The sequence below is a fragment of the Macrotis lagotis genome, chromosome 5, assembly GCF_037893015.1.
Source record: "Macrotis lagotis isolate mMagLag1 chromosome 5, bilby.v1.9.chrom.fasta, whole genome shotgun sequence".
NCBI lineage: Eukaryota > Metazoa > Chordata > Mammalia > Peramelemorphia > Peramelidae > Macrotis > Macrotis lagotis.
Window position 1 is genome coordinate 229,331,707 of NC_133662.1, and position 27,967 is coordinate 229,359,673.

At 41.1% G+C, this 27,967-nt stretch overlaps 1 protein-coding gene across 6 annotated transcripts; it reads left to right on the forward strand.

The window, feature by feature from the left end:
* Positions 1-1,479: 1,479 nt before the first annotated feature.
* Positions 1,480-27,956, forward strand: GABPB2 (GA binding protein transcription factor subunit beta 2). Of its 6 annotated transcripts, none has more exons than XM_074188782.1 (9): positions 1,480-1,720; positions 3,171-3,310; positions 6,730-6,897; positions 7,616-7,810; positions 8,894-9,044; positions 17,650-17,763; positions 20,712-20,885; positions 22,510-22,649; positions 23,273-27,956. In XM_074188782.1, the coding sequence occupies exons 2-9, from the start codon at positions 3,203-3,205 to the stop codon at positions 23,570-23,572; spliced, it is 1,350 nt and encodes a 449-aa protein (XP_074044883.1). In that variant the 5' UTR covers positions 1,480-1,720; positions 3,171-3,202; the 3' UTR covers positions 23,573-27,956. The 6 variants fall into 6 exon arrangements, with proteins under 6 accessions (XP_074044883.1, XP_074044886.1, XP_074044885.1 ...); XM_074188785.1 differs by having other exon boundaries at positions 3,203-3,310; XM_074188784.1 differs by lacking the exon at positions 1,480-1,720 and adding an exon at positions 1,884-1,967.
* The last annotated feature ends 11 nt before the right edge of the window (positions 27,957-27,967 follow it).

Consider the following 27,967-nt stretch of genomic DNA (forward strand, 5'->3'; position numbering starts at 1 on the left):
CATAGGGAAGCATCCCAGTGTTTTTAGAATTTTTTGTTCATTTTAGTCTTACCTCTTTTGTGGAAGGGAAATGCAAAACGTGGTGGTCTGTGTGGGTGATGAGGAAAAGGATGACAAACTCGGGGAGTTTAGAGAAGACATTTGGTTGGCTCCAGTTTTTCTTCCATCCACTAGTTTACCCTGAATTTAGCAGGATTTAGTAGGATCCCCTCACGGTACAGATGAGGACAACAGCCCAGAGAAGCTGTGCCACCTACTGCCCCCTTTCCCCCATTACTTCATTTCCAGGTGAATGTATCATTTAATAGGTATTGATATCAAATGAGTTGGGGGGGGTTATAGGGCACTTGGAGGGGAGAAGGGAAAGGAGTTTAAGATTGCCATTTATATATCCTTATAATTTGGGGGAAGTTAGGTGGTGAAGTGGATAGAGCAGCAGGAGAACCTGAGTTCGAATCCGAGCTCAGACAATAATTGCCTAGCTTTGTGACCTTGGGCACATTGCCTTAAATAAAAATAAAATTTAAAAAAACATAATTTGGTTAGAGCAAACTTAAGCGTAAGACTCCCTAAACATACCACAAAGGAGCTATGGAAATTGAGATTGTTTTTTTAAGGGTTTTTTGCAAGGCAACGGGGTTCAGTGGCTTGCCCAAGGCCACACAGCCAGGTAATGAGAAATCCATTTCAAACGGGAAACTACATGTTTTCTATAATAACCCAAGACACAGATTATGCCTTTGGACACTCAAAATAAGGGAGGAGGGGCACAGATCATTCCCCCCCCCCCCATATGCACTAGTTTCCATTACTATCAATGCCATATTCAGGGAGGATAAATGAAGTCATCATGCCTGCTGTGTGACTACTTCATCCGACTCTAAAGATGGCTGGAAGTGCCCCTTTTTGCAGGTTTCTGCAAGGCACTGGGGTTCGGAGCTTGGCCGGACCCGAACTCCGGGGCTCCCGCCCCCGGGCTGCCCCTTCAGGCCTGGCTCGGCCCCCGGCTCGCCTCGGCGCTGGCATGGAGGCCTCGGGAGGGCAGCACCACCGGGCAGCGCCGCGCGGGGTCACGTGCTCCGCAGGAAGGCGCGGGGTGACCTCCGAGGCCGGCGGACGCGACCGCGTGACCCCGGCGTCAGCGGCGCCCTTTGCCCCCGGGCCGGCGGAGGAGCCGCGGCTCGGCGGCGCCCGGGCAGACGCTCCCCGGCGATCTCCGCGGCCCGGGAGGAGTCTCTCTCCTCACGCTTTTTTTCCCCCCCGTTCTTGGCGCCAAAATGAATAAAAAGAGGAAAAAAAAAAGACCCGGGCCCCGCCCCTTGCCGGGACTTTGTAGTACGTGAGATCGCGTAAGCGTCAGCAGCGCTAAAGTAGTCCCCTTGGCCCGGTCCTCGGGGAGCGTCGGTCGGCCTCGGCGGGCGCCGGGGCGCCGGGGCCCCGGGAATGCGCCCCCGAGGCGCCGGCGCCTCCCTTCTCAGGGCACGGCGACGTCCGCAGCCATTCTCCGCCGCGGATTCCTCCGCCGCAGCGCATCCTCGGCGGCCCCAGCACTTCCGGGTCCGCCATTTTGTCTCCTCCACTCCTCCACGAGGGGGGGTTAAAGGCCCCCCCCACCAATATGCATTTATGAAAAAGCCGAAAAAAGTTGCTCCTGGCCACGGGGCGTCCGACTCGGGGGGAAAGGGGCCCCCACTGGCGGGCGCGCGCCCCGGGAGCCGCGGTGAGTCGGGGGAGGGGGCTGGGCTGGGGGAGGGGAAGCGCGCGCCTGCCTCCCCCCCGCGCGGGCCCGGAAGCCCAGGGCAGGAGCGCGGCCGCCGGAGCCCCCGGAGGAAGGGGAGGGGTCTGGGAGAGGGCGGGGAGCCCCGGGGCCGCTAGGGGGCCCCGCGTGCGGGGGGGCCCCCCAGGCGCCTCCGAGTGACGTCACCATGCCCCCGAGCCCGATGAAAGCCGCTCCCTAAAAGCCGTGGGTAAGGCCAGCCGTCACCCCAAAGCCGGAGCGCCCGAAGTGCGAAGGAGGCGAGTCTCCCCGCGCCCCTAGACAAGTGGAGGCAGAAAGAGGGGATTCCTGCCTTGGGTGCTGCACTCGGTGGCTTTGTTCCTCTTTGTTCTGGGACCAATTCATTATCCTGGAGGTGTAAAACTTGTGCAAATACATTATTGTGAAAATACATTTTTGCAAAGGACCAGGTTAGTCATTGACTGGAGCGCTGCCCCGGGAAACTCCTGAAAAGCTGCGTGTGGCTTGAAACCAGTAGGCGAAAAGCGCCAAGCAAAGCCTCCCGTGCGCCGTCCGAGCCGAAAAGGGAGGCCCGGTGGCAGAGAGAGGGGGTCCTTGGGTTGGAGTCCTGCGTCCTCGGCTTGTGATTTGATTAAGACAGCCTTTTCCAGACCTAGCTTCTTGATCTGTAAAATCGGGGGGTACATTACTTAAGAAGGCCGCCCTAAGGAAAGGGTTTTTATTTTTGAAACGGGTAGAACATTATGAAACTTAAGCTCATTTGAATTAGCATTTAATAGATTCGAATAAGAATTGAATCTTTTTTTTTTGGAAGATAGGGATCGGGATAATTTTATGATATATAAGTGGAGAAATGGAGTCATAAAGTGAAAGAAGGTTAAAGGAGGAATGGTTTTTTTGACTTTTCTTTCTCTTTGTCCGATCCTGTGGTCTCGCTGTAGTTTGAAGTTAGAGAACCACGTGTGATTGAGAGCCCCTTTGCATCCCGGCCTTGTGTTTCTCCTGTGGTCCTGACTCGCCTCAAGCAGTGCTTTGTCATCGCAGGCTGTGGCTCAGCCGGGCATTCTGCCTTCAGGGTGTCCCAGAGCAGTTTGGGACGCCCCGATACTGTGCCACACTTCAGAGCGTGTTCCCTGAAATGATGTTTGGGTTTATAGCAGTAGCTCCCTGCTTTATTGATTGATACCTGGGGCTAGAAACATTGCTTTGGGGGTCATTCCATTGGAATGCTTTGCATTTACCAGAGTTGGGTTTTTTTTTTTTTGGAGGGCTGAAAGTGAAGGATTGTTGGTTGGAATGTGTACATCTCTCTCCTAGAGAGCTCATTACTTGTGTCAGATGAGATAGAAGCTAGAGGGTGAGCGGCTTAATGGGTCAACCAAGAGAGTCTTAGGAAACCATTTCTATTAATGCTGTTGTTTTGGGGTTACAGCTTCCTGAAAATACTTGTTCTTATGCATAAAGATGTCTTTGGTGGACCTGGGAAAGAGGTTGCTAGAAGCAGCAAGAAAAGGACAAGATGATGAAGTGAGGACTTTGATGGCCAATGGCGCCCCCTTTACTACAGATTGGGTAAGTTGAGGGGGAAAAGCATCTTTCTGGGCTACCCAAAGCAGAGACCATGAAGTCTTGTATTTACCACCAAAGGAATTAAAGAAGGGGATGAATCCTAGCAGAGAAGGGACCTCAGAAGACCTCTAGTGAGGGGGGGGACTCACTTTCCAACAAGACTGTTTTTTTTAAAATTTATTTATTTTTGAATTTTATAATTTTCTCCCTAATCTCACTTCCCACACCCCCACAGAAGGCAGGCTGATAGTCTTTCCATTGTTTCCATGCTGTACATTGATCCAAATTGAATGTGTTCAGAGAGAAATCATATCCTTAAGGAAAAAATAAAGTATAAGAGATAGCAAAATTACTTGATATATTTTTTTTTAAATTAGAGGTAATAGTCTTTGGTCTTTGTTCAAACTTCACAATTCTTTCTCTGGATACAGATGGTATTCTGTTATGGTGTACAATGTTCTTCTGGTTCTGCTCATCTCGCTCAGCATCAGGTCATGTAAATCCTTTCATCCCTCCTTGCTTCTAATAGAACAATAGTGTTCCATAACATACATATATCACAATTTGTTCAGCCATTCCCCGATTGATGGACATTCACTCAATTTCCAATTCTTTGCCACCACAAACAGGGCTGCTATGAATATTTTTGTGTTTTTTTTACCCTTTATCATGATCTCTTCAGGGTGTAGACCCAATAGTAGTATTGCTGCATCAAAAGGTATTCACATTTTTATTGCCCTTTGGCTGTGATTTCAATGTGCTTTCCAGAAAGGTTGGATGAGTTCACAGCTCTACCAACAAGACTGTTCTTTCACATTTTGGACAATAGTATTTATCAGGCAGTTTTACATTATATTGAACCAAAATCTGCCACCCTATAACTCTTACCTATTCCACCCATTAGTCTTTCAGCATGAAACAAAACAGGACAAGGCTGTAGAGTATTTTTCTAGAGAATCACTGAATCCTGAGACTATCCATGGGAGGACAGACAGAATATAATCTAGAGATGTTTGTGGTGATCTGTGATTCAAAGCAGGATTTCACTGAACTCATCTTACCTGGGCCCTTTTTTGGTACTATATTCTCATTGCTCCTTTTGTTATACCTGAAGACATGATTATGGTGCTATTTTTAACTCCAATTTTTCAAATTATATCTTTTGGATATAGCAGTGGAAGTTGGGATTAGGATGTTTTTGAATGAGTCCTCTAAAGGTTTAATTCTCTCTTGGGTATGGTTGGATGGGGGCAGTTAGGTGACTCAGTGGGTAGAATACCAGCCCTGGAGTCCAAAGGACCTGAGTTCAAATGTGGACTTAATACCTACTAGCCTCACATCCAGGTTCATCTCCAGTCGTCTTGATTTATATGGTTTATGAGGAGAGAGTGAGACTGATGACTTTATGCAGCATCCTCACTCAAATCTAGTTCATTTGATTGGCATGGCATCACCTTCCTGATGTTATGGTCTTCTTCCAGAAAAGGGTCAAATTATCATCATTATCATCATTATCTGTCAGGCAGCTAAGTAGCTTGGTGGATAGAGAGCACTAGATCAGGAGTCATGAAGACTTGAGTGAAGATCTGTCTTCAGACACTTACTAGCTATGTGACACTTAACCCTGTTTGCCTTTGTTTCCTCATTAGTCAAATAAACTGGAGAAGGAAATGGCAAACTACTCCAGCATCTTTGCAAAGAAAAACCCAAATGGGGGTCTTGAAGAGTCAGACGAAATTAAAACAACCTAACTGAGTTGGAAGCCCAATCATTACCTGAAATTCAACAGAATCAGTACAGTGAGAAAGAATTCTTTTTTTTTTAATTTTTTTTAATTTTTATTAAAGATATTGAGTTTTACACTTTTCCCCCAATCTTGCTTCCCTCCCCCCACCCCCACCCCACAGATAGCACTCCGTCAGTCTTTATTTTGTTTCCATGTTGTACTTTGATCCAAATTGGGTGTGATGAGAGAAATCATATCCTTAAAGAGAACAGAATTCTCACAGGTAACCAGATCAGACAATAAGACATATGGGTTTGTTTTTTTTGAGAAAGAATTCTTAAAGCATTCAACTTCTTGGTTCCCTTTTCACCATTGTGTTCTGTTTAATAGGAACTATCTAGCCCTTGCAACTTCCCTTGCCAATCTTTTAACAATTAAAGATATAATTTCCTGAGATTTAAAAGCCACCTTTGGGAGCAGAGGTTCAGATGATAATATAATTCTTGGGCTTGAGGTTACTCAGACAGGTTTTTAACTGTTTGGTGAAGAAGTTTCCTCTTGTCCTGTGGCAATTTTTTTCATAGCCTCAGGACCAGCTGCTCTTTCATGAGAGGAAGAAAAAAAGAGAGCCTGTGAAATGAACATTTCTGTAAATAGATCTGGGAAAGAGCAATGCATATCACAAAGAAAATGAAAATGTGAGATACCAAGAGTGAGCTAAAGAGCTTAAAATAGAGAGTGCCAGATCTTGAGAAACAGACTCTGTTCAGATTTCAGAATGGAGTATTGATAACTCAAGTAGAATCTGATCAAGGATGAGAAGTGCTTGTTTTTTGCCATTGACAGGTCATCACCACCACTGTTTATTCCTGTACTTGCTGCCAGTTCCATAATCTCATTTTGTGTTGTATCCACAAACCCGCTACTTTAGACAAAATTATTTCTATTAAGATGAATTATAGGCAAAATCTTAGAGTTCTCTTCTATAATAGGACCTTTACATATGATTCGCTAGTCCCTATTCTAATTTCTCATCTGCTTTCGAACGCTGTACAAAGGTCAGTTCCTCTGAAGGTTCGATTTTTATTTTTTAAAGGATCAGTCTCTTTTTTTTAACCATCTATTAATTGGTAAAGGAGGCTGTTCTATAATCATGCATGAGATACAAAGCAGGCTATATCTCTTCCCCAATAAGACATTAATAAAGAATAAAAGATAAAAAAGAAACAATTCAAATTTAACCAAAGGTCAGTTCTTCTGAAGAGTCAATTTTTATTTTTTAAAGGATCAATCTCTTTTGTTTTAACCATCTTTGTTTCTGAATATGTCTCTTCCCCAGTAAGACATTAATAAAGAATAAAAGGTAAAAAAGGTTAAAAAAAAATTCAAATATAACTAACGCCTCAGTCTTGGGGTCTGTCAGTATTTGCTTTATCTTCTACTTCTGCAGAGAAGGGCTGACCAATTTTGCTGTTTCACTTGAGTAATCAGCTGGCAATTAATTAGTTCCAAGTTACTGATGGACTGCTGTGAAAGTGACCCAAGAGATTTCCTGCTGTATGCTGCTATCTTCTTGTCCAGGTTATGAGCTTCAGTAGGATCTAGATTCCCCAACATCACAGTTCCTGTCTTTATTTATCTTCCATAGTGTCATCTCCAGCATGAACGCATATTCAATGGTATTATTTCTCCACAGCTTGGAACATCACCTCTCCACCTTGCCGCCCAGTATGGTCATTATTCTACAGCAGAAGTGCTGCTGAGAGCAGGGGTTAGCAGGGATGCCAGGACCAAGGTAGACAGGACTCCTTTGCATATGGCTGCAGCTGATGGACATGCACATATCGTGGAGCTGCTTGTCAGGGTAAAGCAAGATGGGGTTGGGTTGTGAATCACATTCAAATGAGAAACAGGATTGTAAGTCCAAGGCAGACCTGCAGAGGCTTAGCCAGCCTGAATGGACAGGAGGGAACAGTGGGCAGAGAGAAATTGGGCGGAGAAAAACAAGACTCTGGGGACAGAAGTGACCTTTCTCAAAAGTAGGAATGGTTGACGTTAGCCTTTTAAAATATAGAATAATAAGTAATGGTTCCTGGTTCTTTTTAAAGGACTTAGATTTCATTATACGTGCAGTATGATCTACTGTGCCACCTAGCTGCTTCGTGTTCTTTTTTCTTACTGAGAAATACTGCTCCCTATCTGTTCCAGTTCCTCAGTACTCTTCTTGAAAAGACCTATATTCGGGATGGCTAGGTGGCACAGCAGATAGATCACCTGCCCTGGAGTCAGGAGGACCTGAGTTCAAATCTGTCCTCAGACACTTAATAATTACCTAGCTGTGTGGCCTTGGGCAAGCCACTTAACCCCATTGCCTTGAAAAAACAAACAAAAAAAAGACCTATATTCCCACAGGTTTATTAGCATTAGAGAGAATTTGGAAATGTTTTCCTTCTAAGGTACTTAAGCAGGATCCAAATTGGAATATGTATAATTCTCTAGTGATCTTTCAAGTTTTGTGATGGGAACTCTTACCTATTGCCCTATATCTGTCATCTGAAAAATTTGTGTTTTTTTTGTGGCAGAATGGTGCAGATGTGAATGCCAAGGACATGCTGAAAATGACAGCTTTGCATTGGGCCACAGAGCACCATCATCGGGATGTGGTGGAGCTGCTGATCAAGTATGGAGCTGATGTCCATGCTTTCAGCAAATTTGATAAATCTGCCTTTGATATAGCTCTGGAGAAGAACAACCCAGAGATTCTTGTCATTCTTCAGGTGTGTGGCTATTGTACTTAACTTATTTTCCTAGATACTAGTCAAGCAAGTTGAAATTGTAAAAACAGTGGGAGGGATGTATGTATGTAATATGTATGTAATATAATCTGTAGTCAATTCAGTTTTTAATTTTTCAAAGGGAAAAATGGTATGGGCAATCAAAAAATATTCACATTTATTGCTTTTGAAACTTTTGTTGTTTCTCTCTAAGAGGGTTTTCCTTTAGAGTTATGTTTGATTGAGACAAATCTTTAAATGTCATTATATATTTTCTGAGTGTCTATTAATTGGTAAAGGAGGCTGTCCCATAATCATGCATGGGCTACAAAGAAGGCTAAAATTTAAATATCATTTTAGATAATTCATATATAAGTAGTAATTGTTGACTGTACATGAGGAATAGATTATTCCTTTTTTGTCTGTTTTCCCCATAAGTAGTTCCCCACAGACTTATTGCCCTGACCAATTCTCATTTCCCTATTTAAACTTCCTTATGTAACAGGGATTTTTTTTTTTTTAATGTTAACCCTGGTCATGTTTGTGGAAAACTGCTTCTGATAATACAGAATCTAAAGGGAGGCCATCTCTGCTTCAGCTGTATGTGAACTAGTCTTCAAAGGTCAAGTTCCATATGAGAGTCATTTGCTGGGCTGGTGCCTACTTTCACATTTCTTCCTAGGAAAGCTGGAGCGCTGTTGTTCCAAATTCAGGAGGTGATTCCTGACTGTATGGAGACAGATTAGCAAACTGTTCATATTAATTCGGGGCCAGAAGAGATAATAGAGATTAACTAGTCTAGCCCCTTCATTAGGGAAGGTAAGAAACATTAAGTGGTGTTTTTGAACACATCAGTACTTGGTTTTTCTAAGACAAAAACAACCTTGGGAAAGTAACTTAATGTCTCTGTTCTTTGGTTTAAGGAAAAAACCCAACATCCCTAATGTGAACTCTACCCTCCCTGGGACATTTTGTACTAGGACTGGTTCTGGATGGTAGAATACTGTCAAGGGAACTGTTGAGTAACTGTATAACTAAGGTTATAATAAGCATTTCTGACTTTGAAAGTCCTGCCCTGTCTAATAGGAGGCGATGCAGAACCAGGTGAATGCCAACCCCGAGAGAGCCAATCCGGCCACCAGCGCAGTAACAATGGCTGCTCCCTTTATCTTCACGTCTGGAGAGGTTGTTAACCTGGCCAGCCTTGTTTCTTCAGCCAGCTCCAAAACCACTGCAGGTAATAGGCTATCCACCCTAGGGCTGAGGATGCTTGCGGAGTTTCCTTTATGCTAGAGAAGCACTAGGTGGCGCCACAGTGCAGAGTTGAATTCAAATGCAGCCTCAGATGCTTGGTGACGCTGCCTCAGTTTCCACTATTGTAAAATGGGAATACGAGAAGCACCTACCTCACAGGGTTGTTGTGGGGATCACATGAAAGAATATTTGTGAAGTGGTTAGTGTTTGGAACAAATTAGGTATTATAAGTTATTAACATCTTTATCATCTCTGTAAATAGAATTAATAGGAAAAGATTTTGTTAATGTAATACTAGAAACATTTGTGTTTTCACTCTTGTTCCTGTTTTTTTGGAGGAAATGTCATTGGGGAATTAAAGCAAAAGGAGCTGTATTGGGAGTCAGGACATGTGTTCAAATTCAGCCTGGGTCCCATGTTCCCTTTGTGACTTTGGGAAGTTTACTTAAGCTCTCTGGGTCTCATTTTCCTTATTTAAAATCAGACCAGGTGATCTCTATGGTCACCTCTAACTAAATGCATGACAAATATATGATGAATATATTTGGGTACATTTTCTGATTAAAATTAAGGCTTACTATTCAAGAATTGTATTTAATATATTCAACTCTGTGTTTATCTCCAAAATAAAAACTGGCAAAGTGTTAGTTGATAACAAGATAAACAATTGAAGATGAATGTTCTAGAGATGTAGTAGTTACAGAAAAAGGAATTGATTAAAAATTTTAAATCCACTTGTGAACCTGAAATCGCAAAATATTTAAATGTGAATTACTTAACTAAAGAAATTGTGTGTTCATGTGAGCTGCTTAGAAATAAAGTCTGGGGCAGCTAGGTTGCACAGTGGATAAAGCACCGGCCATGGAGTCAGGAATAGCTGAGTTCAAATCCAGCCTCAGACATTTAATAATTGCCTAGCTGTGTGGCCTTGGGCAAGCCACTTAACCCCATCGCCTTGCAAAAACAAATGAATAAATAAATAAAGTCTGTAGTTTTTGTAGACTGATAGTTTAGCAAGTTTATCAGTATTTTTTCTTAAAAGGAGAGGAATTCAAGGCTTCTCTTTTTTTGTTCCATTAACTTCATTGATTTTGACATTTTTAATCCTTACTCAAAGTTAAAAGAAAGATTCATAATTCTAGTGTGGTTTTTCAAATATTAGAGAAAAAAATACAACATTGTTATTTAAAGTAAAGAAAATCATGTTCTAAGTGGTCTAATTACCTCTTAATGTTTTTTCCTGGTCTGACCACTAGGGGACAATATTGGTCTTCCTTTTATGAGCCATCAGCCACTTGATGGATAATTGAAAAAACAGGGATTTTTAATGGTGCACAGCAAGACAAAAACAGTGCTCAGAGGCTGCCCTCAAGGACATGACTTTGGATAGCCTTTAAATCAAGTTCCAGTATTTGGAAATCGAAGCATGTGAGGACTGATTGTGTTTCTGATGCTAAACTATCTTAGCCTGCAGACAGAGAGCTGAGGCTCCTTTCTCATGAACCAGAATCACGTTGCTTGTGCTGCTTTTGGCAAATACTTTACTACTCATGGCTGTTTGGTTTAGCAAATTGAAAGTGCTTGGGCAAATCTATTATTGAAGTGGTCTATTTACTCATGAATCAATTTGCCCAACAATTCTTTATAACTTGCTGACCTTACTGTGTAATACATGTAGAGAAGAGGGAGAGAAAAGAAGAGGGAAGAATTCTGCATAGACTATTCAGCTGAGGGCTTTTCTTTTCCCTTTGACATTTTAGCTTTCTCTGTCTATTACTTTGAAGTTCCTTTTTCCTAGGAAACAAAGTTGAATTTTTACTAAAATAAAGATCACTGTGGTGTTTTGAGTTGGCAGGATTCAAATCCTACTCTTCAAATCCAGAGGTTTCAATTATCCTTATGTGATCCTCTGCTGCAGTTTAAAAATTCTACATTTTAGGCCTTGTACAGCCAGTTATCCTTCAGGCTGTCTACATCCAACCATCAGTCATCTTTTTGGTATCCTAGGAAAGTGCAAATTCATTTTAAAAGTTGACAGTAGATAAATTTGCTGATCCTTTAGCATTATGCATTCCAAAACTTGATATAAATAATTTTTGAATACTCTGATGTTTTGACTTTTTCTTGCTTCTGTGCCTTTCCATAACTGTAGCTAACAGAGAGTGACTTAAATACCTATTGCCAACTTAGGCATAATATTTCATCAAGCTGACACTTAGCTTCATTAACTTTAAGGTGGAGACAGCTTGTTGCCTTTAGATTTACAGTAATTACATTAGGATCTCCTCTAATTATCACTGAAATTGAGATTGGCTAGCTGGTGACAGTTTCCTTTATTCTAAGCCTCCAATTAATCCTGGCCTGGGGCTTTTGATCATAAGTTTGAAGTTATAAAAAAAAGAATTCAGTTCTCCAAAATGCTTTATAATATTCTTTAATGTTGGATTATGCCCTCCAGGAGCAAGAAAAGGATATTGTAACTCATCCCATATGTTTCTGAGAGGTCAATGCTGTCACTCGTTTTTTTGTTTTTTTTTTTGGTTTTGCTTTTTGCCAGACAGACTCAATTTTAATCTGCACTATTAATATTTCCTCCATCAATTTCTTATTTTTTTTCCTTTCTTCCTTTTTTTTTCTTCTTCCTTTTTTTTTAAAGGTTGTTGCTAGGCATTGGGGTTAAGTAGCTTGCCCAAGGCCACACAGCTAGGTAATTATTAGGTGTCTGAGGCCGGATTTGAACTCAGATACTTCTGACTCCAGGGCCGGTGCTCTATCCACTGTGCCACCTAGCTGCCCCATCTCCATCAGTTTCTTAAGGCTCGACAATCACCAAACAAGAAACCAAATCCTGAGTTGTTGATTTCTGAAGTGTAAGTCTCACAACTGAAGATTTAGTAATCAACTCTCATGAGCCAGTTCAAGGGGATTCCAGCCCCCTGCCCCTTTCCCTCCTAGAAAGTTCTGAAAACACTGAGAAATTTAATGAATTTTACAAACAAAAGTTGCCTTATTGATTTCATCCCAATGATTGTATATAGGTGCTCTCCATAAAGTTTGTAAGTTCAGTAAGGTTTCACCATACTGTAAGTGTTCAAATAGAGTCATGGTATTAGAGACTCATTTTTCTTTTGCAAGGCAGTGGGGTTAAGTGACTTGCCCAGGGTCACACAGCTAGGTAATTATTAAGTGTCTGAGGCTGGATTTGAACTCAGGTCATCCTACTCCAGGGCCGGTGCTCTATCCACTGTACCACCTAGCTGCCCCTAGAGACTCATTTTTAAGGACCAGCCTAGTTCCTCCATGCAGTACAGAGAGGCTCATTACCACAAGCCTAGCTAGTCACTTTATGATGAATACTTTGACCAATCAACCCATGAAATAGAGGAAACTGAAAAATTTCCCTCAATCTTGGTCAGAGTCTTTCTACTTCCAGAGTGACAGGTGCAGAATTGTAGGAAAAGGGTCAGTGGCACTAAGAATTATTTAGTTTTTAGGTCATGTGTAAAATTTAACAGCTTCTGAATATAAGAAACTTTTGTAGTGACCAATGAGTAATGACATGACTGCAGGAACTACATCATATCAATTCTAACATTTCCATAATAAATGAAACCAGAAGACATAAAAAATTATTAATTTCAAATTATCCTTTTAAAAATATAAACGAGGGGCGGCTAGGTGGCGCAGTGGATAGAGCACCGGCCCTGAAGTCAGGAGTACTTGAGTTCAAATTTGACCCCAGACACCTAATAATTACCTAGCTGTGTGGCCTTGGGCAAGCCACTTAACCCCATGTGCCTTGCAGAAACCTAAAAAAATATATATAAATGAGACATTCTTTAACTACAAATTCATAGCTATCATCATTTTAACTAGTTCTGACCTGTCTCCTTGGCTCTTTGTTTCATGTAGAAGAGGTCTGAATGAAAAGTTATAATGTGGCACAGCTAGGTGGCACAGTGGATTGAGCACTAGCCCTGGAGTCAGGAGGATCTGAGTTCAAATTCGGCCTCAGACACTTAATAATTACCTAGCTGTGGGCCTTGGGCAAGCCACTTAACCCCATTGCCTTGCAAAAACTAAAAAAACAAAAGTCATAATGAAAGGCCAATTTCTTTCAGAATTACCCTATAGAGCATAATGAGACACTAAATAAAGATAACCTTCTTGTATTTAATATCATCATTTGCCTAACCTGTCCTTTTATGTGTCACTCTTTTTTTAGTGTATTTGTTAGTTATGATTGGTTTTAAGTATCAGAGACCATGTTATATACATATATATGAGAAGAGCCCTCCATTACAGAAAATTACTGTGCATGGAGTGTCATCTAGATAATTACACTGAAGTTGTTTTGTTAATTCATTTTTGTATTGAAAGGAGGAAGGTGAATTGTTGTGGGACCAAAGTACACAATCATTGAAAAGTAATGTTGGAATCAGTTCTTCAGGACTCTGCTTTGCTGAGCCCTGTGTCTCCACTTAGTCCTAGAGTATTAAGTGACTCCATTTAGTCCTATCATTCACAGGGCTTATCACAGTTCTGATGAACTGACTCATCAGGCTGCTTTTTCACCTACATTCTTTCTTACTAGGATTTAAAGATAAAAGGTTCCATGCTTTCGTCAGCCGAGATGAAGACAGTAAGAGGTTACTTTAGGGTTTACTGTGACTGGCAGCCCCCAACCAAGAAAGTACATTAGGGGATAGTTAATAGTTGGATCCTACCCTGTAGGAAGAAAATCCAGATGTTCCCCTCCGGAAGGCCAGACAATCCTGTGGACTCCAGCCATTTGGCTTTCTGCACAGGTTCTTTTCTGTAGAATCCAACACACACAGAGCTTTGGATCCTGAATCAGGAAGACTCAAATCAAAATATTGCCAAAGACGTTAACAAGATAGGAGATCCTGGACAAGTCACTTAATCTTTATCTTCTTGGTTTCCTCTTTTCTAAAATGGGCATAATAACAACACTTACCTCTCAGGATTCTTGTGAGGATGAAATGAGATACGAGTTGTAAAGGGCTCTACCAAACCTTTGATTTAGCCATAGATAAGTGCTAGTAATTATTTATTTTTAAAGAGTTTTTGTTTTTAAAAAAATTCTGAACTTTGGAAACACTGGATAAAATGAACATTTCCATATATATAACTGGGACATAGTAAGCACTTAATAAATGTTTGTTGATTAACACAGAACAAAAAAGAATTATGCATAAAACTGAATTTCTTTAATGTACAGACACATTTTTCTTTTTAAATGTCTAATAAATTCAACATGTAACTTCTGAAACAGTCTTGCTTTCTGTCATTCTTTCTGATCTTCTGTTCTCTTCTGTGTATTTTAAGAAAGTGTTTGAATAATCCACTTCTCTTTTTCTTTCTTTTTGCCCATCTTATCCCTAACTTCCCTTTCCTTCTGCCTACCTTGCCCCACCTCTATTGGGAAAAGATAAAAGAAAAACAAAGCCTTTGTAACAAATAGGCAAATCTGGTCCAAAAAATTGGTTCTCTGGAAGCAGAGCTGGTCATTCATTGATCAGAGCATTTAAGCCTTTTAAAGTTATTTATTTTTATTGTATACGGTGCTGTGGATCTCACTTTACTCTCCCTCAATTCTTACAAGTCTTCCCAGGCTTCTCTGAAACTGTTCTTTTCATTATTTCATATGTCTCAATAATTTTATATTGCACTCATGTAATAATTATAAAAATAGCCAATATTTAGATAGCTCTTTTAAGGTTTAAAGAGCGCTTTATACACATTAATTTTCATTTGGTCCTCGTAACAACCTGGTAGGATAAAGTGCTGTTATCCCTATTTTTTAAAGATGAGGAAACTGAGACATTTAAAGATTAAGTGACTCGCTAGGTGAGACACCTTGTAAGCTTTGAGGTGAGATTTTCACTCTAGTCTTGTCACTCCAAAACCCCTGATCGTTGCATTGTACTGTCTAGCTGCCTTTATATTTGTCATTTGTTCAGCCATCTCCAATTTGTTATTCTCTTAGTTTCCATTTCTTTTCTATAACAACAACAACAACAGCAAAAAGCTTCTATAAATATTTTTGTACCTATGGATCCCTTTCTTTTGATTTATATAAACCAAAATATGGGGTGTCCCAAAAGTCTTCATGCAGTTTAAAGCTTCACTAGTTTATATATTTTCATTAATTAATAGTATTAAACTACTAAACTTTAGAATTGCACAAAGAGTTTTGGGTATCCTGTAGACATCACTTCTCTAACAGGATTTCATCTTCATGTTTAATCTTCAGTCTTCAGGATTCGTAGCTTATTGTATTGATCAAAGTTCTAAAGTCTTTCAGAGTTGTTTTTCACCATCATGTTTTACTTGTTTATTGCATTGTAACAGTTTGCTATGTAAATTGTTCCCTTTTTTTTTTTTCACTTGGTTCTGCCTCAGTTCATAGAGGTCTTCCTAGTTTTTTCAGAAACTGCATGTCTTCATATGGCAGAAAAAGTTTTTCCATTCACATAACATCATTTGTTTAGCCATTATCCAATAAGACAATAATACAGCTCTCTGTTTGGAGCTACTATGAGACCTTTTCTGCTTTCTCCCTGGGTATAGACCTCATAGTGTTATAACTGGATCAAAGGGCAAAGGGTATGCACTGTTTAGTGACTGTTGAGATAGTTTCCACTTCCTTCTAGATGAACTAGATCAGTTCACAGTTGCAAGTGTGCTATTGTCCTGCAGGTCCTCCAACAACTTTTATTTTCTATTTTTACCATTTTTAACCATTGGGATAAGTGTGAGGTAGAGGCTCAAATTTGTTTTAATTTACATTTCTGTAATTATTGGTGATTTGGAGCATCTTTTTATGTGGTTTTTAATTGCTTGTGTTTCTTCTTTGACCATTGTGGAACATCTCTTTCTTATAAATTTGAATCAGTTCATCATATTATATTGGCTATCAGATATTTTCATGAGAAAAATTTGCTGCAAGCTTTTTCCTCAATTCACTTTTTCTTCTAATTTCATTTGTTTTGGTTTAGTTTGTACACAAATGTTTTAACTTTTTTTATGTAATTAAAACTGTACCTTTTCAGAAGACTAGTATTTTAGTCCGAAATTGTAGCAGAAGGGCATAACAGCTAATGCCATTCAAAAAAAGCTTAGTGATCTAATAGGTAAAAAAACTGAGGCAGTTCTTTACATTATAAAAGTTTACTTTGGGTCATGAAAAAATACACCTCTAAAAATTTGTTAATTTGAGTTACAGATCATAAATCCATTGTCTGAGAGGCTAGGGATGCATTTAATCACTAAACCAAAGTGTTAGGAATCATTATCCATTGAAAACCAATCAACAAAGAAGATAGATTACTTTCAAAATTTTAATGCAGCATTAAAATATGATTGATTCATAAAAATTTGAATTAAATAAAACTGGTTTAGGAATATGATACATAAAGTAAGGTATATCTGCTTGTAATAAACTTACCTTCCAGGAGATTACTGTCTCAGTAATGGTATAACCTAGGATAGTCATGTGACATAATTAAAGCACTAGACAGTCAAGTGTTAGCATCAAATATAGATTTGTATGTATTATAGGGTACGTGTTGATCCAGTTCTAAAACGATCTGTATTTTTGTATGTTAAGATTTTAATTTCACCTTTAATTGTTAGGGGCGACTAGTTGGTGCAGTGGATAGAGCACCAGCCCTGGAGTCAGGAGTACCTGAGTTCAAATCTGGCCTCAGACACTTAATAATTACCTGGCTGTGTGGCCTTGGGCGAGCCACTTAACCCCATTTGCCTTGCAAAATAAATAAATAAATACGTGAAAATATTTCACCTGTTATTGTTTGGGTTGAAGTGTTCCCCACCTAGCGCCTTCCTGCTGACCTGCCCTGGTAAGGGCAAAGGCAAGGGCATGGACAGCAGTAGTAATAGTAATAATGCAGTAATGATGATAATCACTTGTATTTGTAAAACTCTTATGTTGTGCTTTGATTTTCACAACAACCTTTTTGATGAGGTAGCTTGAATTTTATAAGTAAGAAAATAGACAAATTAAATGACTTGTCTAAGATTCACTAAGAATCAGAAACAAGGTTAAAACCCGGATCTTCTGATTCTGAAGTCATTGTTCATTTAATTCTACCTTAACTGCCCATATAGTGATAAGTGTTAAATCTGAATTGGAAATGTTCAGTCATCACTGGAGCAGAGGTCGGGGTAAGGGAAGCTGTGTACTACTCACTGGTGTCAGCTACTGCGGCAACAGAGTGGAAGGTGAGGGATGTTCTGGATTTGTCAGCCTGGAGAGGTGGTTTCTTATCCTTCAAGATGAGTTTTCAAATAGGAAAGTGACCTGATGAGGCCAGTGCCTTCTAAAGATTCTTCAGAGGAGTATGTTGGATTCCAATTGGAGAGCAGAATCAGGGAGAAATCCCTTCCCTTATTTCAGGGAAGGGATTTGGTTTTGACCTTAAACAAATTTACTTAAATATTATGTACATTAGTGGGGAAGATTAAATCCATCATTATATTTTAGTTCATTCCAAATCATCCTAACTCTTCAGGACTTCATCTTGTCTTTTTCTCCCCAATAGGTGATTCCCATACTTCCACAGTACAGTTCTCCAATTCTACCACCTCAGTGCTGGCCACCCTGGCTGCTCTGGCTGAGGCATCTGCTCCTCTTTCCAATTCTCACAGAGCCACTGGTAAGTAAGGGAGCATATGACTAATGACAAGTCTTAATTTTTCGGATTTAATTTGCAAGACATGAAAAAGAATTGTGTTTAATTAGAGGCAGCTCTAAAAAAGGTAATGTGGATTTATTGAACATCAGAAAGAAAAGTTGCTAAGTGATGTAATCAGTCAGCTGAATAATATCAGGGAATGTGAGTCATTCCTTTGTGTCCTTGCAACCTTGGTGTGTCTGTTGGGACTCTAGTTGCTTTGCATTGAATGAAATGTTTTAATTGGTTTTAGATGATCTTTCAGGGATATTGTATGGCATGTTTTGACCCTGATGTTCTTAGAGCCTAAATAGCCAGCTGAGCTATCTTTTATCAAAAAGGTAGGAAACATTACCTGTTTCTGCCATAGCACTCATCCTCCAAATGATTTGGTTTTTAACTTGTCATCTGTTTTTTTATATGATAGCAGGGAGTACTTGCCCAATATGGAGCCCAAAAGCCTTCCGGGCATTGAGCTATAACATAGGGAAAAGGCAACTTCCAACAGCTAGGTAACTGTTTGGAAGTGGAAAGAAGTTGTCCATTAATATTTCAGGAATCCCCTCAGAAAATCTTTTTTATTGTTCACACAAAAAAAGCAAATAATTCTGGTTTATCTCCATCCTAACATTTGAATAGTGATGATGATAATGTTGTTTTGTTGCCATTCAGTTCAGTAATCCTTTATGAAGTTTTCTCTACAAGTAGTTCTTTTTGGTGGAGATGACAGAGGCAAAATATATAAGTCTCTTGTCTTCAAGAAACTTCTGTTTTTACCAGTATACTTAAGTCCCTGTCTTCAAGAAGCTTCTGTTTATACCAGGGGACTACTACATGTATGTAGAGGAGAGAGAACATTAATAACTGGGGAGAGAAGGTTTCTTGACTGAATCCTCCAAGGAAGATGAGGATTTCAGAGGTAGACATGAAGAGGAATTGCATTCCAGGCTTAACAGAAGTCTTGCAAAAATGCAGGAAGGCAGGAAATGGGTTGTGTGGCTCAAGGAGCAGTTAGTTATTAATCCAGCATGGCTGGATTCATGGAATGCAGGGCACAAGGGCAGCAATGATAGGAAATAAGTTTGGCCATGACCATTCTTTTTTTTTTTTTTAAGGCTTTTTTTTTTGTTTTTGCAAGGTAAATAAGGTTAAGTGGCTTGCCCAAGGGCACACAGCTAGGTAATTATTAAGTGTCTGAGACCAGATTTGAACCCAGGTACTCCTGACTCCAAGGCTGGTGCTTTATCCACTATGCCACCTAGCCGCCCCTTGGCCATGACCATTCTTGTCAGCCTGGAGAGGTGGTTTCTTATCCTTCAGAGGTGAGTTTTCAAATAGGAAAGTGCCCTGATGAGACCATTGCCTTCTAAAGATTCTTCAGAGGAGTGCTTTGGATTCCAATTAAAGATCAGAATCGGAGAGAGCAAGTACGAGGTTGTTTGAGGAGGCCAAAAGAGGGGTGATTTGGATGTGAACTTGAGGGGTGGCAGGAAGAGAAGGGACAAGGAAGCCCCTGAACTCAGAATTCCTTCACAATTCAGCCAGGCTGCTGCCTTCTACCAAAGCCTGTCCTCCTCAGCCCAGGTGCTAGTAGTCTTCCTTCAGAAATTGCTTTGTAAATATTTTGTCTTTAATTTTCTCTGTGCATGGTTTTTTTTTTCCTCCCTGTGGAATATGAGCTACTTTGTGACAGGGATTGCTTCATCTTTCGTTATTATATCCCAGTGCGTGGGCAGCTGGGGGCACAGTGCTGACAGCCCCGAGTCTGGAGTCTGGAAGACTCATCTTCATGTGTTCAAATCCATCCTGAGATACTTACTAGTTGTGTGACCCTGGCATCGCTGTTTGCCTCAGTTGCCTCATCTGTAAAATGAACTGGAGAAGGAAAGGGCAGACCATTGTAAAATCTCTGCCATGAAAACCTCAAAAGGAGTTACAAAGAGTCAGACATAACTGAAAAACTAAACAACTACAATTTCAGTGCCCAGTGTATAGACACTTAAAACTTACTGAATCGAATTGAATGTTCAGATCCCACTGAGAATAAGGCTCTTGATCCATGTATTTATGCTTTTGATTAAATCTGTTAAATTACCTGAACCTTCCCTGGTGAAAAACCCCCTCTCTCTCCTGTTGGTCCCCTGGACCTCTACAAAGGAAGGGACTGTGTTATGGCAGCCTTGAATTTTCCTCCAAAAGTACTTAAAGTCCCGATATTGGGGATGGCTAAGTAAGCTCTTCCCTGAACTTGAGCTTTTCTTTCCTCTCTCTGGGCATCCAGACAGTTCTGGATCTGAATTGCTTTTTCTCTCCTTCTCGTCATCATCAGGGCCTGGGTCTTTAGTGCCTTTGGTCACAGGCTTTCTCTTCTATAAAAACTCCCTTGACCTCCTGAATGATCTTTTCCTTCTCAGTCCCCTTGAGTCATCCATGCTTCTGCTTCCCTCAGAGTACCCTGGGAGTTTCTCGAGGCCTGGGGAGGGCTTCCTGGAAGGTTTTTCCTTTACGTCCCTAGTGCCTGGCACAATTCATTGCAAGTAATAGCCACTCATTCACCAGCATACACTTACTAAGTACATCCTAAGGGCAGAGTGACAGCAACTGAGGAAACTGAAAAGCTCTGTCACCTATTACTTACTTTAAAGGTTCAGCCTTCAGACCTGTGGAACATTATTTAGCTCATTCAGCTTTGGCTGCTTTGTCAGTCTCAGTCTCATTTAGAAATGTCCCTTTTCAGATTTGCCAATTGCTGTTGCTTAAGCCAGTGTCATTCTTTCCTTATTATTGTCAGCTTGATCTTTTGACTTGCTCATGAATTGTTCAAGTTTCATTGATTTTTTAATATTGTTTCAAGGAGACATAGGACTATATTCTTATTTTAAAAGCATTGAATTAAAAAACATTTTTTTCTGTACCTCTTTTATTTCTAGCCAATTCAGAAGAAATCGTGGAGGCAAATTCTGTTGACTCAACAATCCAACAAGTAGTGGGAAGTGGAGGCCAAAGGGTCATCACTATAGTGACAGATGGAGTCCCCCTGGGTAACCTCCAGACTGGTGGCATTGGCCACCCATTCATTGTGACTATGCAAGATGGACAGCAAGGTGAGCTGCCCCATTTAGAAGATTTTCCATCAGAAGGCGGAACAGAAATTAAACTCTCTTGAATATAAAAGCAAGTTAGGATGAGGATGGACTGGTAAAGATTGCGGGATACTGACAAGATTAGCATAAGAATGAAGTCAGGTTGTCTCAGCTTACTGCACTCCTTCTAAAAATGGTTTTGGGTGAGGAGAGAGAAGCAGTATACTTGCCTTTCTCTCACCATTATGACTCAGGTGTTGACCAAACTTAAATCTTTTCTTCAGAATCCCACACTTCCTCGTTTGCATGTGAGACTTCCCTTCCTCACATTCATTAAAAAAAAAAAAAAAGAATTTGTGTCTATACTGGGAAAAGAAATGTAAAAAGGAATAAAAACTTTATTCACAGTCAGGTTTTCTCAGGCCTATTTAGGAAATTATCAATAAGCTTATCTAAGAAGTTCTGTTTCCAGATTCTTTTCAGGGCTTATTTGGTGTGCTTGAGAGTTTGATTACTAAGGTAATTGGGGCAAGAGACTGGATTCATTAGGATTTTTGTCTGTATATGTAAGAAAAACTATGCCGATGTTGAAGTGATTGAGATTACTTTTATGTGGCGTACTCCTGAAAGCAACCTGGTGTAGTGGCTTGAGAGGTTGCCTCCAGTTAGGAAGCCCTAGGACCCAGGTCCACCTAAGAGACCTCCTGACTTTGAGACCTTGAGTCCAATGCCTTTGGCCTCTCTAGGCTAGATTGCAGAGAAAGTGCCAGCCTGAATTGGTGGAGGGAGTTTTCTTCACCTGAAACTTTCCTATTAGATCTAAATCACAGATTTAGGTCCCACCCCTATTCCTAGCTTATTCTTTACAGAAAAATGCATTGGGATGAGAGTTGTGATTGACATACCATCAAATTTCTATTTTTATGTATTGTCCATGTTTCTGGATCACAGCAGATTTTAATGCCCCTTGGTTGATCTCTAAGGGGAATGGAAGTAGGAGGAGACTCAGACAGATTGTCACTCAGGTTGATTTTACAGTTACAAATTAGTTATAAAGTCAACTTGAGTTAAATTTAATAGGTACATGAACTAAAGAAGCCAGGTATAGAAGGTCTGTTTTAGATGATCTTTGCCATAGTTCACTTCTGGCTACACAAATAAGTGGATATTGGCTACAGTTTCTTTGCCTTGAACTGTAACATCTTATAAAACTTGATCCTGTTAGGATTGGCTCAAGGCGGTACTTGAAGTCTTCTTTAGATTGTTTTGGCTATTTCACTTCATCTCTGTTAATCCCATTAGTAAACATACCACTCCATTTCCCAAACTTCTATATCGTGCAATATAAAAAGGAAGGTTACTGCTTTGTTCTTGGTTAGTCACCACACATCACGTACTCCAGATTTAGGGCTGTCTTCAAAGCTTCAGTAACTTTGACTCTATGCCTCTACTCCCTTTCGAACTTTGAAAAGTTTCCACAGTGCTATCTGGGGTTCCCAGACAGGGTATTTATACTAAAAGGGTATCAAATTAGACTTTTAATTGTTGATGTTTTTGGGTAGAGAATCCCCAGACCCACAGAAAACAAGACTCAGATTTCTTATTGTGTATTCACTACCTCCCCTTGGTGTCCCTTGGCTTGTAGTTCTAACTGTACCTGCTGGTCAGGTTGCAGAAGAGACCACTATTGAAGAGGAAACAGAAGAGGAAGAAGCACCTGGGGAGCTGCCAGTGGCCAAGAGACAAAGAAGAGAAGAAGTGACAGACAGTGTAGATGAAGGCAAGGTAATGTTGGCACTGGTGAAGGAAAGGAGGAAGAACATTCCTGGGAACAGACGGTGTAAAGGCAGGGGGTTGAGACTATTATGTGACCAAGCAACTAGTTGACCAGCAGAGCTGGTTGGCAGAGTGTGTGGAGAGAAGACACATTGCCAAGGGCCAAACAGTGCATTTATGACTGCCCTGAGGGCAGCAGGACCCCCTGGAGCTCTGATTGAGTCAGCCAGGCCAGAGTCTTAGGAAGACCATGTTGGCAGTTAAGTGGAGTGGCCGGTATGGGGTTTGTGGGGTAGGGGGCCAAGCAGGAGGCTAGGTGGTCATGTCATCTAAGGGGGTGCTGTGAGTGTAGAGAAGGGTATGTCTATAACTGATGGTATGAGCATGGAATGACAAGATTGAACCTCAGATTAGATTTTTGGGTGGAATGAATGAGAATGAGTGTCTGATAAGAGTTGAGAAGAGGCAAAGGTCTGGGAGAAAGGGAATGAGATCTCTTTTGAGTATGAAATGCCAATGGGACATCTGGTTAGAGATGCTCACAAGGTTGTTGGTGATGAAGGAACTAAAGCATTCTTCTCACCCGGGAGGCAGGTAGTTAGACACAAATCGCCCGTGGTTTACTTTCACAGGAAGACACAGAGAGAGAACTGCTGCAGCAGCAGCTCCAGGAGGCCAATCGCAGGGCCCAGGAATACCGACATCAGTTGGAAAAGAAAGAGCAGGAAGCAGAGCAATATCGCCTCCAGCTGGAAGCCATGTCTCGGCAGCAGCCAGATGGCCCTGAGATCACCATGGTAGAGGAGGTGGCTGAGGTGGATGCCTTGGTGGTTACAGAAGAAGAGGTGGAAGGGACGGGGACAGAAGTCACAGGGTCAGTGGGGACTGTGGAACCTCATGCTGATGTTGCCATGGAAACTGTGGCATCCTAACATCCAGGCCTCTACCCCATATACCCCCTTTGTTTTTCTTACTTAAAAAAACAACAACATGAGAATATTAAAAAAAATATATTGAGGACATTTAAAAAAGGAAATAACAATAGGACACAGCCCTTTGGGCTCCAGAGATTTCTTCATGCAACTGGAAAATTAAAACATAAATTATAGGGAGATGTCTTCTGGGACCCAAAGATTGGGGACCAAATTTCTCAGCTTACAGCTTGTTTCAAGCATAAAGATTTAGGGAATTTTGTCTGCTTTTATAAATAGATCCCTATATTTAAACCCCCAGAGTTTTCTATTTGTTATGATAACTCCCCTTGCATACCCAGGCTCCTTAGTCACATTACTGACGTGACCTGAGGTTTGCCCAGGCTTCCAGTGCAGCGGGTCTGCTAGGTGATACCCTTGCCTCAGAATCACTTGTGGAGCTCAGCTGCCCTGCTTTGCCTGCGCTGAAAACAATATTTAGGCAATTGCCTGACAAAACTTGAAACTGTTTTATGTCACAGCAGAGGTATCAGTTTAAGAAATTCAAGTCTTTGACAACCCAGCTTGAGTGGCACAAGTGATCCCGGAACCTGGAAGGCCTCCTCTGTGGGGCACGTGGAGGGTCCACTCAAGGCTGTGAATTCAGAGCACATACAGTTGCTTAAAAGACGGGTCTTTTCGGGCCGGTAGTCAGCTCCCAAGTCTTGAGTTTTCAGAGCAGAATTCTTGACACCCCTGTGTCTCCCCCCACCCCTCGTGCTTTTCCCTAGGGTTTAGATCCATCCCTTACTCTATGCAAAATATCAGCGGTATTGCTGAACAAGTCTCATTGTTCTGTATTCATCTGGGTTAGGATGAGTAGTTGACCTGATTGTTTCTGTCCCTTTGGGTCTGCCTTCCTCCAGCATTTAGGAAAGTGCTGCTCTGCCTTCAGTGAATGTTAACGCAAGTTAAGTGACTGAGTCAGAATTACCAGTGTTGTAATTTGAGGACTAACCAAAGACTTTACCAGGGACTACTTTAAAAAAAACAAAACAAAAACAAAAAACCCACAAGCTATTGGAAAAGTGTTTTCTTTGTTTTTCTTATGTGCCAGCATAGACTTTTTTTTGGGGGGGGGGGGGGAGACTTTATAAACCAACAAGGGAGAAGGAGAATGCAAGTGTGGGTTGGGTTATATTTCAGAGAGGGGCCCCCTCCCTCTTGTCTTGCTGCCTTTCTTCTTTTGTTGCAGAGCAGGGGAAGAAACCCAGGGAGAGATGAGCCAAGTAAACACTCGAATGACTGTTTAGAATGTGGTTGTCTTAATTAGTGATCATGGGGAAAACATGCATTTTTAATTTGGAAAAAAAACTTGACAGTTAACATGGCTCCATTTACCTTGATTAACCAAGCAATTTGATGCAGTTTTCCAGATTTTCAGAATCAATCTAGGCTTAAAATAGATTGAAAACAGAATTTAAGAAACAAATTTAACAATTGAATTTGACTATGTTGCTGTCTGTTTAATCAGTTTTGAAAGTTGGTCTCAGCGAGTGGCTTCTTCATCCAGGACTCCCCAAACCTTCATCGTGTCTTGTCTGTGGAGTAGGCTGGCTCTTGGAGGCTTCTCTTGACCTGGAAAGGAGACTCATGCTCTGTGTCCTAATTCCAGTTGGGGTGGTTTTTTGTTGTTTTTTTTTTCTGTCTTCAGCTTCCCCTTGGTGATCCAGAGGTTAGTTGTGTGGATGTATGCAGTTTTGTGCACTTGAATTTAAACAAGGCAAAGGGGGAAGCTGAACAACATATATTTCAGGGGTCTTGTTTTATATTCTCTCTTCTTGTACTGACTTGAATGCATTTTTTTCTTAATCCATAGAAGCTCTTTAGGTTAAACAATCTTGGCTTCTAGGCACTATCTGAGTGATACAAGTTTGTCCTTTCCAATTGGATGTATGTGCACCCAGAATTCCTTCTTGCTCCTTCCCGCTTTGATTGATGCATTGATACAAATTCCTCTTGACTTCTTTGCCCAAAACCTCTTCTCTTCTGCCCATTTCTCAAATGTCAGTGTTTCTGACAAGTCTTGGAAGTGGATGGTAGGGCTATTTTTGGAATAGAGTTTAGCTCTCAGGAGAAGGGAGGTAGGATCTTGGTCTTTGGTTATATGACAGCAGTTCAAATCAGGGTGGCTTGAGAGGTTGTTTGATGTGGAATGATCGTAATTCCCATCATTCTGTGTATCTTCTTGGGGTCAGTAATTGCCACAGCTCTAGGGAGCCACCTGACAGTGCTTTCTTAGCTGATCTGGCTTTAGGGGGTCAGAGAGGACTTCTTGGCAGAACAGTCACACAGACTTAGATGGCAGGTCCGATTTCCCCAGGCAGATGGTTAGAGAGTTGGTACTAATGAGAAGGAAATTTGGGGCCCCAGGGGTTGTCTCTCAAAATAAAGGCTGCTTCAGAAATGTCAGTGTTATTGTCAGGAACCCCCAGGCTTACATCTGCATTTGGGTCTAAGAGAGATTTGTCTCACTTTTTCCTCAAAAAGGAAGAAGTGGGAATTCCTTTCTTCTCAGCTTGAGGGAATATGAAGTTTGAATTTGTAGTGCCTCCTCATCACTGCCCCTGTGGGGACTTCTCAGTTACATGGACTAGTTTCAAGATATATATGTGTATAATACATACATACATACACACACACATCTGTGTTTGGTTTTAAGTCTCACCTCCCCCATCCCCACTGACCAGAATTTGAAATAATACTTCCTCTCAATTCAGTCATGCCATGAATATGACATGAACAATGGTTTGTTTTCTTTATTTTTCTTAAAAAAACAATTCTAAATAGGGTTCTCCATTTAGGGAGTAGAACTGTGTTACTGAGATATGTAATTGGGGTCTTGTGTTTGTGTGTGTGTGCATACTCAGGCAGGCATGCATAAACACAGTTGCATACATTTTCCATGTTTTCTTTTTTCCTCAAGGTTCAAGTCCAAGGAAAACTTTGTAGAATGAAAGTGTTAAGGGATCTATAGGAAGTATTTTTTTCCTCCTTATATTATTGCAAAGGTGTGGGAAAGAGGAGGAAGAGCCTGCATCTCTTGCTTTGGGTTCCTTTCTGAAGAGTGCTCTTCGGGCAGCCGTGAGTCAGATTGTGAAGCCAGTATCCAGGACGACTGGGCTTCTAAAGGCTTTGCTTGGCATGTGGTGTGACTGGTGTCCTGGGTGCTGCATGTTTTACATTGGCATCAAACCTTGCCGACAGAGCTCCATCTAACTTCAGTAGGATGCACTAGGCAGCTCTTCTCACTATGGCTCTCATCCAGAGCAGTCAGAAGAGAGGGAAGCCACTTTCTGTGCGTCACCATTCCCCATGATCTATGTCTTTATAGTCAAATGATTCTGGGGCAGAGGTAATTCTGCCAGAAAATGCAGTCTAAATGAAGACGTTCCCTTTGTGATTTCTTTGGTTAACTGCCATGTGCTTTTTCTTCTAGCTACGCACTGCCAATCTTGAAAGGCTAGGGACCGACATTAGGGTGAGGTGAAGGTTGCGATTTTTGCCCTTTATGCTGTTTTCAGTCACACATGATGGCAAAATGCCCCAGATTCCTATTCATTGGATGAATTCTCTCAATGTACACCTTACATTCTACCTAGGGACCACCAGCAAGAGACGCCGTGAGTACCTTTGAATCCCAGCTGCTGCCTTTTCTGAGCCTCCCCAGGGCTGAAGGGGATGGTGGTACTGGTGACAATTTCTAGACTTTGTAATAGCAAACAGTCATGCTATCATCAGGAAATGGTGACCCCACATCTCCACCTCACACCCCGTGTCTCTCTGACCTCATTGCACTCACCACAATGAAGTTTTCCCACACAGGGGGACTGTAATTATTTGGTCATTTCCATTCTCTTTGTGTGAGTTCCTGTCTCTCTCTGCCCTTCCCCATCCCTTCCACCCTGGCCTTGTTCTGGAGGGTGTTTCTGAGAATTAATGTAGGTCACAACCTGCAGCTATACTGCCCTCTCTGCTTTGGGGATCTGCTTTGTTACCGACAATGACAGAACTTTTCCCTCCCTCAGCTTTGCCTTTTTTTTCACCAGCCTTCTACTCCCCATTCCCCAGTGTGCTTCTCCCCCTCACATTGCTCGGCATCTAGAAGCCATTTTTCCAAGTGCCCTCAATGTTTCAAGTTGTCTGACAGTTTTATATACAAGACACTTTTAGGAAAAACGAAGTATTTTCCTTTTTCTATTTAGGATCTTATTGAAATAGTGTTTAATTCTGATGAGTGTGTATGTATACATATACAGATATATATTATATATATTTACAATTTTTATACAATTGTTTTAAAAATAAAAGATGTTTCTTAATAAAATGCCAAAGTTTTACTGTCTCAGTGGTCAT